Genomic DNA, 16,449 nt, shown 5'->3' on the forward strand with positions numbered 1-16,449 from the left:
ATGATTCCTGGCATATGATTTACTGAGAATTCATTCATTCACCCAACAAAATATTTATTGAGCATCTCCTAGATGCATCTTATGGTCATTGGATATACAATAATAAGAAAAATAGATATGGTGTTATCTGATCCATAAACATTCTGAAGATGCAAATTCCCAGCTAAATGGATTGGTTGGCTTTTAGAAGCATATAAATGTCAGAGTTAAAAACAAAAATTTAATATTTAGACCACAAGTTTAGCATTACAATCTGACTCAACACAGTGATCACAAGTCCAAAACTTGGTCCCTAGAAGAAGGGTTATTTGATGAAGAAGATGCATTCTTCTCCCACGTCCTAACTACCTTGGCATTCCATATTATCCACTTACTTAATCCTCCAATCTATGAAGTAGATACTGTTATTATTATCACTATAGCTGCAGTTTACATAGGTTGCCCATGATGACAAACTAATAAGGGGGCTTGGATTCAAACCCAAGCAGTCTAGCTACCAACTCAGCTTCCTTAGCCCCTACCTATGCTGTCTTAATTTTATCAAGATTGTCATTGTCATTGTTACCAAAACCATATACTAGAGTAGTGGCATATATAGTACAAAGAGAACTGTTTGAACCTCATTGTCCCTAGGGCTTTTTACTAGTTCTTAAAGTATTAATTATCACTGAAAGGATTGAAAGTTGACTTGTGTCTGTTGCGACCTTAGAGAAACAAATGTATTGAATTGTCACTTTAGAATCTTACAGTCCAAGAGAATTACATTCGCATAAGTGCTGCAGAAATAAATATTCAATCAGCAAGGGTTAACCTTGCTTTAATAAAACCTCATTAAGAAAAAAAACTTCAGATTACTGTACTAGGAAATGTCAACTTAAGGAATGGTTATTCATGTCACAAAGTAGTTTCCATGATTCACTATAATATTCTTAAATAATGAACTTCTATTATATATTTAAAATATAATTCAATTACAAATAATGTTATTAATAACAAATAAGATGCTTAAGAAGGGGAACAAAATAGTAGGACTTAAACCAGGTGGTACATTAGTAAATAGTGATGTTTTGTTAATATAGATTCTTGGGTCTCAATAGAGACCTAAAATCAGAATCTCTGGGTATATTTTAAAGAAATGGCTTTTCCTCCCACCCCCAACTCTCACACACACATCCCAGATAATCTTGATTCAGTCAGCTCATTAAGCAGCATTTGAAATCTCTGGCATAAACCATTAAAGTCATAAATAGGTGTCAGTAATGTACATTTTAAGCTTATCAGGCAAAGATCTAGTCTTCCACAAAGAGTGAAGGGAAGCTGTCACATTCTTGTGCTCAAAGTAATAAAATGAGAATGCTACTGAGAGAGAAGATTAGGAGTCTAACCTCTAAGCAAGATTTTTTTAAATGTTATGGTAGTCACCATACAGTACTTCATGAGTTTTTGATGCAGTGTTCCATGATTCATTGTTTACGTATAACACCCAGTGCTCCATGCAATACGTGCCCTCCTTAATACCCATCACTGGGCCAACCCATCCCCTGCCCTCCTCCCCTCTAAAACCCCAAGTTTGTTTCTCAGAGTCCACAGTCTCTCATGGTTTGTGTCCCCCTCCGGTTCCCTCCCTTCATTTTTCCCTTCCTTCTCCTAATGTCCTCCATGCAATTCCTTATGTTCCACAAGTAAGTGAAACCATATGATAATTGACTTTCTCTAAGCAAGACGTTTTAGGGTTCTACCTGACAATGACTCCAGAAAGCCCAGAGATTTCAATTTCATATACAGTGTCAGTGGGACTAATTCATGCCCAGTATGATAAGTTTTCAGTAACCATGAAAGAAACAGATTTTGCTTCCAGTCTCTAATGGTGAATAAATATAAAAAGTTTGAGAACGAGTTGGTAATACTTCCAAAATGTGACAGATTACACATACATATAGGAAAGAAGCCAACTTGTTGAGGCTATTCTCAAGAGGGAACTACTCACCTCAGTTGCTTTAGGGAGATACTGCCGGAAAAGGCAAAGGGAGGCCTTTTAGTATACCGAGGCACTATCTGACTTGGGGTAATTCATTTAACTTTTTAATTTCAACTTTCTTATATGTAAATAAGGATAATAATACTACATAGATTACTGAGAAAATTGAAGAAAATATATGTAAACTGCTCAATAGCAGCTGCTTAAGAAACAATGTCTCATTATTTTTAGAGTGGATTGGGGGTAGATCTATGGAATCAGTCTCTCAGATCTCAAAATAGAATGAAAATTGCAAAAAGATTCCACTGAAATTTACCGGTAAGAAAGAAATTAAGCTTACTGACATTTTAAAAAATGGATGGACACCAGCTCCTTACTTTGCCTGTCAGATGGCCACTCATCATGGATTGTGCTTGAGGAAGCCCTCATCTTGGAGGGGCCAGCAGTGAGAACACTGAACTCAGTCTTCAGTGGCTCCTATTGCAGTTTATGTATACCTGGTTAAGTAGATTGACAGACTGTACTGTCACAACTCACAGATACTTTGGAACAATCCGTAATGAGAGGGAGAAAGACCATGGACATCTCAAGGCAAAGTTCTTTAAAGAATTGTCATGTTTAAAGAGTTTAGACATTTTCTTTTATAAACAGACAAGTTCTCCAAAATCTCCTGCCTTTCCTGTGATGAGTGGTCGACAATAGTATGATATCCAACCAGAATTTTGAAAAAAAAATTTCAGGTATTGGGGACTGGAAATGTTTTCATCACAGGGATCTTCATGCCAAAAATAAAACATCACATAGAGATAACTCACACAAATGGGAAACTTTTAACCTGTTTAAAAATTTTCCACATGAAGAGTTTTACATCCTTTGTTAAAAGAAGAATATCTTCTGATTAACTTGCAAAAAGACACAATTGATACTAGAGAAGGTAGAAATTCATAGCTGAATTTCAACAAATGATTCTTCAGGGTTGGTAGATGGATTGAGATATGAGTGTCACGAATTAGCTGACCTCTTTTATTTGGGATCTTCTATCTTGGAAGCCTAATTTTTTTCAACTATGACAGCCATTAAAAGTAAGGGTTGAAAAAACCTGTCCTAGCCATATCTTTACGACACAGTGCTAAGATCTGAAAAATGAATGAAACATACTTGATTATAATTTTAACAAGAACCAAAAGGTTCTCATGCAAATAATGCAATTTAAGAAAATTATTCTAAATTAGTCACTTAATCTTAGTGTTCTTCTTAAATTTCTAAAATATATATAACATAGTAAGGCATAGTAGAAGCATATAATTTATTAAATGCTAAAAAGTTTTTACTGAAGGGATAAGCATAAAAAAAATCAAAGGCAACTGATTCAGAATAAATTCATCAGTGGGATCATGCAAGTCTCTCATTTGTGGGATACAAATATATCCTAAAATAGAAGGGGCTAATTCCAAATACCTGTGAAATTTCTTGAGCCTAAACATTTTATAGTGTCTGCCCTTGAGACTGAGGCAAGTGGGTTTAATAAGCTGAGCAGGTGATTGCACGTGATGACAGGAAGATGGCAGGCAGAGGGAGGTGGCACAAAGCGGAGGTCTGGGTTGTGTCTCAGCCTAGCCACATTGTAGTGTGGGCTCGGAGAGGCTTTTGAGCTCCCTGAGCCAATCACTTCATCTGGAAAATGGGCATCGTCCAATTTACTTTCCAGGGTTTTCATCAGGAGTGTATGTTGTGAAGAACGTATCCTACGGAATCATATGAAATTGCCACGATTTGGTATTTGTTGACATAAAAAGACATAGCCTTTAAACGGATATAAACAGTGTCAGATATATGAAGATGTATTTTCCAAGATAATATTATTGTTTAAGCTCCTTATTCATTTCACATGCGCGACTTAGGTAATGTTATTCTTCCTCGTTGACAGGACTGAATAAACACACCCCGAGGGTTTATCCCTTTCCGAAAATCATTGCTTTCTTCCGTCTGCCTAGCGCAGCTACCTCTTCCTTTTCCTGCATTTTGAACCGGGCTGTTCTGCCTGCTCATCTTAGTCAGGTCTACTCCTCCAAGACTTGGCTCAGCCTCTGGGTCTCATTATGGGGAGACATGAAACTCATGCCACAGGGTTAGCTCTCATCAAAGGGATAACTCACATGCCTGATTCTGTGGCAACCAGAGTTTCGTTGGTAGAATTTTAAAAACAAGTCATCGTTTTAATTTATCTTCCATTGAAACTTGAAAGTACCGTATTAAAAGAGGCAGTTTTTGGCACAGTTTTAGAGCAGGGCTTAAATCCTTGGCGATTTTAATCATACTCTATCTTAAAGTCTTAAACTTCATAGGCCTTGGTGCTAATATTTATCTTCCAAGGGCGCCTAATTTTCATTCATTAAATGAAATTTATTTTTGATAAATCTGAACATTGTGTCTGACTGGTTTTCAAAAGAAGGACTATAATGTTCTGTAGAAGAAACTAAAGTTTTGAGTGTTGACAATTGGAAATGATAAAATCTCTGTCTTAATTGATTCTGCTCTGAGTACAAAAGTCCAATTGTGTGAACAGAGGGGATGCAAGGCAGGTGATAGGGCAGCGGGAGGGATCGGAAGGAGCAGAGAAAGTCTGGCTCAATCCTGCAACAGGTCCGTGTGAAGAATGGAGCTGTGCAGACACAGGGAGGACACATCAGGCTCAGGACCAGGATGCCTGGGTTCTGTGTCCTGTGGCTCCCACAGACTGGTTCTGTACCCTGTGAGGAGCCACTTCTTTCTCTGGGTTTCAGTCCCCCATCTATCAAAGGATAGGCTTGAAATAGATGACCTGTAAATTTCCCTCCAGCTTTGACGTTCTAGCATTTGATACAGAAATAACTTGTGTCTGTGAATACCAATTATATAGATCTATACACACCATATTCCATATGTGTTGGCCCACAGGTGTGTGCATTTAAAACGATCTCCAGAAGCAAAGCAGGAGCAGAATGATACTTAGCTAATAGCAGGCCATCACGTGGGCAGAGAAGATTCTGAAATAAGAATAGTCCTTACTTTATCAGTGAAAGATGCCTTGTCTGAGTAACTTAAATAATGGCTTTAGCTTGCTCATTGTTAAGATAGAAGCAATGTGGCATTTACACTTGCTCTGAAGGAGGTGGTGCAGTGTAGCCTTACTACCTCTACTTAGGTTTTTCTGAATATTTGACCCCATCTAGATTTAAAGGTAACTGATCAACGGATACTCTTCTCTCTCTCCCCTTCCTTTTTTGTAATGGTAAGAGATGTTGATTGTGAAGAATCATATATATATATATATACACATAGATATATGTATATATATCTTTATATATATAAAGAACAAAAGTCACTAGTTATCCCACCCCTTTAATGACCATGATCATTCAAATTTATTTTGATTTATTTAGATTCTGTTGTTCAGGATAACTAGTAGGTGCTTTCATCAGAGGTACATTTACAAATCTTTTGTTTACATTAACTGAGATATCCCCCAGGGACTTAAGCAAGGAAAAAGTGTCAGATCGCCCTTTTAGAAAGACGGTTTTGGTTGCAGTATGGAGTACAGCTGGTGAGCCATGGGGATTATGGATACTGTCTGCCAATCTATCTCTGTGTCTCCCCCTCCGAGCTCATGGTAGAATTGTGCTTCCCTGCCTTCTTGAAGTGAAGTATGACTACATGGCTTAATTTGACCTATGATCACCACCAAAACCACCTTAAAGTGACCTATGGTCATTTCTGCATGCATGTATTTAAAAGTACTGTACAATTCATCATTTCCCCTTCCTCCTGCCATGGCAACCAGCAATATTCTAAATAGTAGATATTCCATCAAGCTGGGTCCCTGAGGGAGAGTGACATGAAGCAGATAGCTCTCTTTTCCACCCCCTCCCCTCAGATGGACGTACAGCAAGATGAAGAAACAAACGTTTATTGCTTCAAATCTCTAAGATTTTGGCACTTCTTTTTTCTGCAGCATAACCTTACTATCCTTATTTATGAGGATAAATAAGGAGAGGGGTTGGCTATAGGTGAGGACAGGGGTTGGCTATAATCTAGGAAGGAGATGTTATGGTCTGAACCATTATCGTTGCAGTAGGGTTGGAGAAAGGAAGACACATTTGAGAGCTATGTAAGAGGAAATGGTGGGCTTGATAATCAAGAAGATATGAGGGTTGAAGGGGAAGACAGAATTAAAAATGATTCCTAGGTCTTGATTGGGGTTATTCATATTTGGCATTGGCTGCAGTTTGGCTCTAACTCTGAGACTCTGCTCCATGCATCTTGCCCTTTTCAGGATCCAGGCTGAGGGAACAGCCACTATCTTGTTTGTGAAGTGAAGGAAAACTTCCAATGGCTGAACTACACCAGGGCTTATAAAGTTTCTGCTTGGGACTGGCATATGTCACTTCTGGTCACATTTCATTGGCTAAGACAGGTCATATGGCCAAGTCTGTAAGAATTAGAATATGAGGGCACCTGGGTGGCTCAATTGGTTAAGTATCTGGCTTTGGCTCAGGTCATGATCCCAGGATCATGATCCCGTGATCTTGGGATCAGGACCAGCATCAAGCTCCCTGCTCAACTGGAAGAGTGCTTCTCCCTCTGCCTCTGCTCCCTCCACCCACTATGCTTGCTCTCTCAAATAAGTAAATAAAATCTTTAAAAAAATAAAGAGGAGAATTAGAAGAATACATATTGAGCACCTGCCACACATTAGGTGGTCAATAAATGGGAAGAACCTTTCCAACAAGTGGGTCATTTGACAAAGGGCTGGCTGCCCCATCTTTTCATTTGGGTAGTTTTTCCAGGACATGAACTAGGTCTCTTATTTCTTTTGCATTTCTCTGTGTTCTATACATATCAAACGTCTGGTACATGTTAATACTCAATAAATTTTTTCTGAATAAATGAACGAATGTGTAGCTTGCATTCATTTTGCTTTATACACCCTGATGAAAAAGATCTCAGCTATCAAAACCCCAAAGCACATAGTTAAAGATGAAAATTTCATTTGGAAAAAATCACTTGCTGAAAGAATCATAATCCCCAAATCACCTATTACTGCTTTTGAAGTTTCTATTTGTAATATGAAAACTGGCCCCTGAAATGAATGTGTTTTAAATTATTTTTAAGAAGCTTTTTAAAAAATATATTTTATTCATTTATTTGACAGAGAGAGCATGAGGGAGCACAAGCAGGCAGAGCAAGAGAGGGAGAGGGAGAAGCAGGCTCCTCACTGAGCAGGGAGCCCAAAGCGGGGTTTGATCCCAGGACCCTGGGATCATGACTCAAGCCAAAGGCAGTCCTTTAACCAACTGAGCCACCCAGGCACCCAGTTTTAAGAACCTTTTTAAGGGTGCCTGGGGGGCTCAGTCGTTGAGCATCTGCCTTCAGCTCAAGTCAAGATTCCAGGGTCCTGGGATCAGCCGTGCATCAGGCTCCCTGCTCAGCAGGAAGCCTGCTTCTCCCTCTCCCACTCCCACTCCCTCTCCCCCTACTTGTCTGTCAAATAAATAGATAAAATCTTTAAAAACAAACAAACAAACAAACAAAAAAACACAAAAAAATCTCTTACCCTAGAGCTGCTTTAAGGAGGGGAATTTTATTGCTCCTAAGGATAGCGTCTCACTTTACCTAATCCTCATACCATGTATCTTTCTTCAACTTGGCTTTTCATTTCCTAATAAATTTATACTTATCTGTTTCTAAAGACTCTTTTGTCCCTCTGCCCCTAGGTTGATCACACTAAACATTTTAAAACATTTCCCCATAATATTGTAATGACCAACTCTTCTATTTATTTGTGCTTTACTTATGTTTTAATTTTGGGTTCATTAGTACTTAAGTAGTTTAAAAATAAAAATATCAACAAGTTAAAGGCACCAAGGTTATCTGAAGAGACATATTAGAAAAATATTCTGGAAGCTAAATATATCAAACTTTATTCAACCACAAAGGTTTTTCACCCACGATAGCATAAGAAAACAACTAATCATTTATTATTATTGCTATTACTATTATTATTATTATTTTTGATCTCTCTTCAAACTACTGCAAGGTAGCACAGATACTTCAAAAAATACTTGTGGATTAAAGCTTATCAGATTACCCATTTTCATGGTTATACAGTTGAGAAGAAAACGGAATAAATATCCTCATTCTGAGACTGTTTTATCTCCTTGGACTTGACTTTTAGCCAACCTCTAAAAATTACCGCGCATCTCTTTGCAGAGGCACCACACTAAATTTAGGTTCCCTCCCTCCACAGAAACAAGACTGGGGACAGGACAGCTCCTCACCAAGATCAAGACCCCCAAAACTGCCGCCGGGAAGGCTCAAAACCAGGGCCTATCCAACAATTTCTCTTAGTCTGGCAACTCAGCCTGCTCTCCACTGTCACACATGTGCAAATCCAAACACACCCTTTATCTCCTTTTTAAAAGCCTTATTTTCATGTTTTCTTTAATTATGCGAAATCATCCTTTTTTTGGAGTGTAAAAGTTACTGGAAAAATGACAAAACGTGGCATCTCCGCTGTGGCTGGTGCCTTCATCCCCTGGCATCTCCGAAGCAAGGGTAGATTTACTAGTCAGAACTCTACTGTGCCTGCCTAAAAGCAAGCTAGACAGAAGCGAACGGTAAATGCCTTCAATACTTTTTGAAAAAAATCCATCAAAGGTTTTGTTGAATGATATTTATAAGGGCCTTACTGTTCTCTTTCAAAAACTGAAATGCCCTTCTCCGACACTCGAAAAAAATCGCCTGTGCTTTTCATCTTTCTGTCTTAGAGTGTAAACATTGTTTTGAGTGAAAAGAGCTGAAGGAGCGCTTACTTTGCCTTGAAATTTTATTTTTAAATAAGAGAGGGAGAAAATCCTTTTTCTGACTAATACTAATAATACGGGTCAAAGTGTCAGGCGATATACAATTAAATGGAAAACAAAAAAGGTTCCCCCTCTTTTTCCCACAGCACAATGGCACTGGAATATAAATTACCAATGAAGATGAAATAATACTTCAAAGCCTGTAGGGCAGGGCAGTGCAGTGTTTACAAAGTATTTTCTAGGGCACGACGAGACATTAAAGATGATGGTAACCCATGGACTTGGGGGTGTTGCTGAATAGTCTTAAACTAGCATGAGGTAGGATTGTAGGTCCCTGTAGCCTGTGACCCCATGATATGCTTTGTTTCATGGGGCAGCTGCAGTTATCAACAGATGTTTCAGCAATAAATAATTGGTATCATCTCGGAAAAGACCCATCTACCTGGGGAGAGGGCATAATACCAAAAACACTGCCCAGCTATTACAGCCACATTAATCTCTCATCTCTCCAGGTTTCTCGGGGAGCGTACTGCAGGTGTTTTTCCTGGGAGAGAGTGAACAAACTCTCTCAAGTCAGCGAGCTTTGTGTGGAGTGTAAAGGAGGTTGGCCTCTGCCATAAATTTCTGTCTGTGGCCACACACCAAAGGAGAAAAGATTGGGGGTGGGGGAGGAGGAGGGGGGTGCACGGGGAGGGAGGAAATGGGGGAGGCTGAGGAGACCAGAAAGCAAAGCATGAAACAAATATAACTTTTCTTGATTAAGTTCAGCCCAAGAGAGGAACGTTATAAATGACCCTTAATTTCACCAACCCAGGCACTCAGCGGAAATCTATGCTTAACTTTGATCTGTTATTTGTGGAATTAAGTTTAATTAAATTAAACCTAACAAGGTTTACACTCTAAGTGTAATGCAAATTTTAAAAATAGAGGGGAAACTTTTTATGGGAAGGGTTCATTTCAAGGCAAAGAAAACCATGGCAAGTTTAGATTTGTGAAAAAATTGTAAGAAGAACTAACTTGGCTGAAAAGACAAGGTCAGTAGCCTTTGACTAATTTTTTTATGTAAGAACAAAAGCTCATAATTAATTGATTATTAAAACATGGCCATCCAGCTTCAGTAGAGTATAATATTGAAACCAAGGGTAATGCAACAACAACAAATCATGGAATTATTTTGACAAGCTAAGATATCAAAAGTTGCTTTTGACAAGCTAAGATATCAAAAGTCGCACGAGTTCACAGGGTGCTATAGTTCTCCGTATTTACAAAACAGAGTGGGTTAGTAATTGTGCACTTGGGGTCTGATCCAATAGGAAAGCATCCTAAGAGTCTTGGGGAGGTGTGGTTACTTAATTTATAGTTTGATGGGGGAAGCTGAAGAAAATGATGCTCAGAGTTCAAAAAGCTCCCAGGTTAAATGCATCAGGGGCTAAAGAAGCCTAATGGATGCATTCTTGGAGCTGCCTCTCGTGATCTTGGGAGCTGGACACAAACATCTTAATTCCTGATGTCTCTGTTCCCCCCAACTGTGACATCCATGCAGTATACAGAGGGAAAGTAGAAGGAATAATAAATGGGCCCTTAAAACAGTCTAACGACTATGAGTAGTTTGTCTCCCAACTCACATTCATCCTCAAATGCAGCAAGACCACATTTTCAAAAGACCATCTTCAGTTTTTCAGTGAAGTCACTTCAGCTATGCATGCAGCTTAGGGGGATCTGGAGGCTGTGGGACGGACTGAGAGGCGTAAAACTTTGGTTATGGTGATATGCTGTGTTTCCCTCTCAGCCTGTGTTTGAAATTCAGAGGGACTTTCTTAGCCCCAAACGTCAAAGCAGGGGTCCCACCATCTGTGAAGCTATCCTGTTCTCACCTTCCCTAGAAAACTTGAAAGTTCCATACCACTGGCTGCCCAATCACACAAGGCTTTCCAAGCAGGTAAACAACTACTGGCTTTTCAGGAATTGGTCCCAGTCCAAACAAGTTCCTGGAATTGATGGGAAGGAGACTGCTTTTATTTATTTTTTTATTTTTAAGGATTTTATTTATTTGACAGATAGAGATCACAAGCAGGCAGAGAGGCAGGTAGAGAGAGAGAGGAAGGTAAGCAGGCTCCCCGCTGGGCAGAGAGCCCAATGCGATGCTGGGCTCCATCCCAGGACCCTGGGATCATGACCTGAGCTGAAGGCAGAGGCTTTAACCCACTGAGCCATCCAGGGGCCCCAGGAGACTTCTTTTATCATAGGTCTCCTGCAGTCTTCACTTTGGAGTTCCCTTTACCCCCTACCATGTCGCTTCTTCCTTCACATCCCTGGTCAGGCTCTCTGACTTTCCCCTTTGCTCTTTATCCTATTCTTTCCTTTAGAACACTGGTTCTCACACTCTAGCACGCACGTGAATCACCTAGAGGGCTTGTCTAATGCTCATTGCTAGACTCTCAGCCCCAGAGCTTTTGACTTGGTAAGACTAGGGTGGGGCCCAAGAATCTGAATATCCCACAGATTTCCAGGTAATCTAGTGCTGCTGCTGTGAGGTCTCATTTTCAGCATCACTGCTGAAGAACTGCCCTGTTCAATAAAATAGTAGCCCTATCCACATGGGTCTATTTATACAGAAATTGATTTTTTTTTTTAAAAATTAAATAATATGAAAAAGATTCAGTTCTGCAATCATACTTGCCACACCTCAAGTACTGGAAAGCCATAGGTGGCCAAGGCCTTATGTATCGGTCAGCAGAGATATGGAACATTTCCGTCATTGCAGGAAGCTCTGCTGGAGAGCCTGCATCTCGCCTTATGGTTAACAAGTTTCAGGAAATCTATCTGTGCTTTCAAGTTCTTCGCTTGGGGCTTCCTGAGGGAGAACTGGCATTGAGGTGGAGAAAGGAGTAGCTCCACCACCACTGGTCGGTTCCCCTGGGCACATTCATCTCCCTGCCCCTTAATTTCCTTCTCTGTAAAATGGGGATGACCATGGTAATAATCACGGGAAGGCCATTCTGAGAATTAAGTGCGCATGCATTTGTTGGTGCGTGTGCAAACAGTTTGTAAAATCCACAGTTTTACACTAATCGTAGTTATTACTCCATTCCACTTTTCCAGCTGTACCAGACTGCCCATGTAAGATCCCTGACTCATCCCTGTATTCTTTCTAAGTATTCCCGATTCTTGGCCTGCAGTCCTCAGTCTACTTAATCCCAGTCTGTTTGTTTATTTTTGGGAGGACAGGTGTGTGGGAAAAGTGGGGGTTTTGTTATTTTATTAAGCCTCCAAAGATGCCATTATATGTATGTGGATCAGGGACTCTTCCCCAGATTTCTGTTTTGATCGGCGAAGACAGTATCTATATACTTATTTTGGGGATGACCCTAAAACACATTCTCATGTAAACTGCTGAAATAAAGAGTTTAGGATATTATCATTGTTTGTAATGCCTGGTCTCCAGACAAATAAATATTTTTATATGAGAAAAAAAAAACATATAAGCTGATAGACTCTCTTCCTTGTCAGTGCTACCCAAAAGAACAATGACACTCCCTGTAGCATCCCCAGAACCTAAGTCTGAAAGCTGAGCTCAAATCTGAGTTCACATGCTATTTGTGAGGTCTTCTTCCATCCGAGGTAAAGATACTAGTTTGACTAATTTCCAATAAGTGAGTTGAGGAATAAGCAAATCAAGGACTTTGATTTGATGCCTCCTGAACAGACTGCATCGTGAGGGGATAAGCAAGTGAGAAGGATCCTGGGTTTGGGGGGACAGGGAGGGACATGGCAGAGAGCAAGTCACATTGATAAAATAGTGGTGAACTCATTTTTTCCCCATGCTACTCCACTTTAAAAAAGGAGCATTTCAAAATAAAAATGTTACGAGACATGGTAGAACCCAAACTGCTCCTCCTGGCCTACCAAGGATATAATAAATATTTCAGGATGACAGGTTTCTCCCTGGACCCCCTGACCACCCTTCTTCACTTTTACTTGACTCGGCTTTCCAGCGGAAGGTCTCATAGGCAGGCAGTGCTTTCTAAAAGCTATTTCCCCCACATCAGTCAATCTGGCAGAGCCGACCATAAGGGTAGGGGCTGTCTTATGCTTCAAAGAAATTTAATCTATTAGACCACTTAGAGGCTAAATACCTGGCTTGGGGGTGTCAGAGGAACAGGTGGTGTGGCTCTCCCTACCAGTAACTGCTGCAACCCGGCGCCAATCACATCCTGCAGGTTTGTTTTGTCCTCTGGGCCCACGGCTTGTTTGTACTGCCACTTTTCAGGCACGAAGGGCCACTTCATTTCCTTTGCCTCCTGGATCAGGGTCCTCAAGTCGCTGGGGAGTGAAGCTGAAAAGGTCAGAGTTCAGGTAAGGAAATTGCAGTCAAAGAAAAGGCTGTTGAGTTACCAGTGTTATGATGAAGCACCTCAGTGGCAAAGAAACATTTTTCCTACCTCTTGCTGGCTGGTGGAAAGCTGGGGGTTCTGACTCAAAGAATAATAGCGCAAAGCTATCTGTCAGGGGTGGCCCTGGTCTACTTTGCCCTTCAGGTAAATTGGGGTAGTCAGGCATTAAGAAAGGTTTTTAGCAGGAAGTAAAGCACTTCAGTGACTATCTCTGCGTGAAGAACCAGAGAAAGGAATGAAGGAAATATTATTTTCCCTGTAAAATGAGAAAGGGACCGAGAGGGACTGACATCTGGGACTTGTGGCAGCTGGGTAAGGCAGAGAGTCAATTGGTACAACCTCTTTTTACTTCTCTAAGACATTGCATACTTTCACTACGGAATACAGTTGAATAGAGGTGATTGGTACAAAAAACCCAAATGAAATTTGAAGTAGTACCAATTTATTGTGAAATGGCCCTGTTTCACATGAGTAGACACGTGCCATATCTTCCTAGGCACCAAACCTCATTATGGAGCTCCGCGATCTCCTATCCAAACTTAGAAAACCCAAAACTCTGGAAACTGGAATGTTTTTTTGTAAGTTTGGCACCCTAACCAGACTTGAACTGACTGGGAGCTCTTTATGGTCTTGTTTATCTTATTTAGTGAGATTAGCCAAAAGTTGTGCTGCAAAAATTTTAATGTTTGACTCTAGATGCTGCCCCTGCTTCTGCTGGAGTGTGAATGTAACAGATGGTCCCTGCACCATACTACCTTCCTAACATTTGAAAAATTCTGGATGCTGAAGCATGTGTGAAGCCCCAGCGTTCAGGATTATGGACCTGATTACACGACTGATAGTTAGAAAGCTCGAGGTGCTTATCTTACAGACATTTCACACTCAAAAGTGTCTAGAGCTGGGGGCGCCTGGGTGGCTCAGATTGTTAAGCATCTGCCTTCGGCTCAGGTCATGATCTCCATCCAGGTCCTGGGATTGGCCCCTGCATCGGCCTCTCTGCTCAGTGGGGTATCTGCTTCTCCCTCTCCCACTGCCTCTCCCCTCTTCTTGTGCTCTCTCTCTCTCAAATGAATAATGAATAAATAAAACCTTTTTAAAAAAAGTATCTAGAGCTGAACTCACCATCTCTTTTCTAAATCTGTTTCTCTATTCTTTATTTTGATGACTGCTACCACCATTCACTGAGTCACCCAAGAATAAAACCTAGAAATCAGGATAGACTTTTTGCTTTTTCTTCCCCTCTCAACCTCACCAGTTATCAAATTCTGTAGATCCTAAATTCCTCCTTTCCATTATCAGTAACTCTTGTCTGAACCACTGTTTCCTACCTTGCCCCATCCATTCCAACTTCCAAGGTGCTGATCCCCATTTTGCTAAAATACAAAATAGACCAGGCCATTGCCCTGAATATAATTCTTTAATGGTTTTGTACATCTCGTCCTCACATTTGCATTTCCCTCCCCCAATCCTTTCATGATCAAGCTCAGGCTGACTGGCTTCAGCGCAAACATGACCACTTCTCATCAGCCTGCCGTGACCACCCTGCGGAATTAAAAGGTCCGTCCAGAGTGCTCCCAAGCCCCAAAATGCATGGCCTTTCAGTATTCATCCCATTGCTCTGTCATCACACTTCCCTCTCACTGCACTGTGAGCTCCTGAAGATAGGCATCCTGTCTTACCACCACTGAAATCACATCATGATGGTTAAAAGAAGGATTGGTCTTATGTCTACATGAGACATGCTACATAGGACAAAAGAGATATGACAGAGAGAATAAAAAACAAAAGGAAGAGGAAGGAAACCTAACTCTGCCCTAGGCCACAATGCCCTTCTGTGTCCTTGCCACCAACTGCACAAATGTAAGGAAGACCGCTCATGGGGAAACATTGCTTGGCACTGAGGAGATATCAAAGGGGCCACACCAGTGAGTAATCCGTGCAGACTACTGAGAATGATTTACAAATAACCCACTGAAATCACTGCTCTTTGATTCAGCAACCCAGAACTACTGAGCACCGGTTGTGCAGTAGCATTCCTCCAAAGGAAGCACAGCCATGGCATAAGGGATTCATGTGGTCAAAATCTGCTAGAAAGCCCAGCCCTCTGATGGCCAAAAGTGTTCCAATAGGGGCGCCTGGGTGGCTCAGTGGGTTAAAGCCTCTGCCTTTGGCTCAGGTCATGATCTCAGGGTCCTGGGATCGAGTCCCACATCAGGCTCTCTGCTCAGCGGGGAGCCTGCTTCCTCCTCTTTCTCTCTCTACCTGCCTCTCTGCCTGCTTGTGATCTCTGTCTGTCAAATAAATAAATAAAATCTTTAAAAAAAAAAAAGTGTTCCAATATACATGTAGAGAAAAATTAATTAATTAATTAATTAATTTATTTATTTATTTATTCCTTCCTCTCTTCCCTACCTTCTCTTCTTCTCCCCCACTTCCTTCCTTCCTTCCTTCTTTCTTCTTTCAATATTGTATTTATTTGAGAGAGAGAGTGTGAGAAGGGGCAGAAGGAGAGGGAGAGAGAATCTGATGCAGACTCTACACTGAGCAAGAGGCCGACGCAGGCCTTGATCCCATGATAGCAAGATTGCGACCTGAACTGAAACCAAGAGTCAGCCGCTTAACCGACTGAGCCACCCAGCTCAGGGGTGGCTCTAGGGGCACCTAAAGAAAGTTTCTTAAATGATATTTGTAAAGAGTTGGGAATAGGGTGATTGCTAAGTCCCGTTCACTTAAGACAGTCCTGTGTGGCCCTAGAGTATTTATTTGTAGTGTTCCTTCTCACACTGAAGTGTCCCATTTGACTGATCGATCATTTGGAAATTCTGTCCATGAATATCAAATTCAGGAGGCAAATGAGTAGTTAAATGACAATAGGAAGCTGATTTCTGGATTCAAAGATTTTTACCATACATTAGCACAGAATTGTTTAAATATTTTCAATTTTTTTCATGATGACAGAGAAAATCTGTTCTACACAACTCATTTTTTGCCTTTCCCTCACCAGCCTCTCCCTGCGGAGCATGCCAGAGCATGGACAGTCTAATGTGCCACCAAAGTCAGTGATGCCTCTGAAGTACATTTTAAAAATATATCTGTGTTTAGATTTCAGTTCCTTCTCTATTTCTGAGGAAGTCGCTGGGGTAGTCTCCCATGCTGACAAGGACAATTTCTTTTTCTTTTTCTTTTCCTTTTTTTTTAAGACTTGATTTATTTATTTGACACAGAGAGAGAGAAT

General features: G+C 40.7%; 1 protein-coding gene across 5 annotated transcripts in view; it reads right to left on the minus strand.

Annotated features, from left to right (window-relative positions):
• Positions 1-16,449, minus strand: part of ALPK1 (alpha kinase 1) — a 123,046-nt gene that overhangs the window by 39,804 nt on the left and 66,793 nt on the right. For 4 of the 5 annotated variants that reach the window (XM_059170718.1, XM_059170694.1, XM_059170702.1 and 1 more), the window contains one exon: positions 12,957-13,156. In XM_059170718.1, coding sequence (XP_059026701.1) covers positions 12,957-13,156 — 200 coding nt within the window. The remainder of the gene's footprint in view (positions 1-12,956; positions 13,157-16,449) is intronic. The other variant, XM_059170708.1, reaches the window with a different exon arrangement.

The sequence above is a fragment of the Mustela lutreola genome, chromosome 1 (assembly GCF_030435805.1).
Source record: "Mustela lutreola isolate mMusLut2 chromosome 1, mMusLut2.pri, whole genome shotgun sequence".
NCBI classification, from domain to species: Eukaryota; Metazoa; Chordata; class Mammalia; order Carnivora; family Mustelidae; genus Mustela; species Mustela lutreola.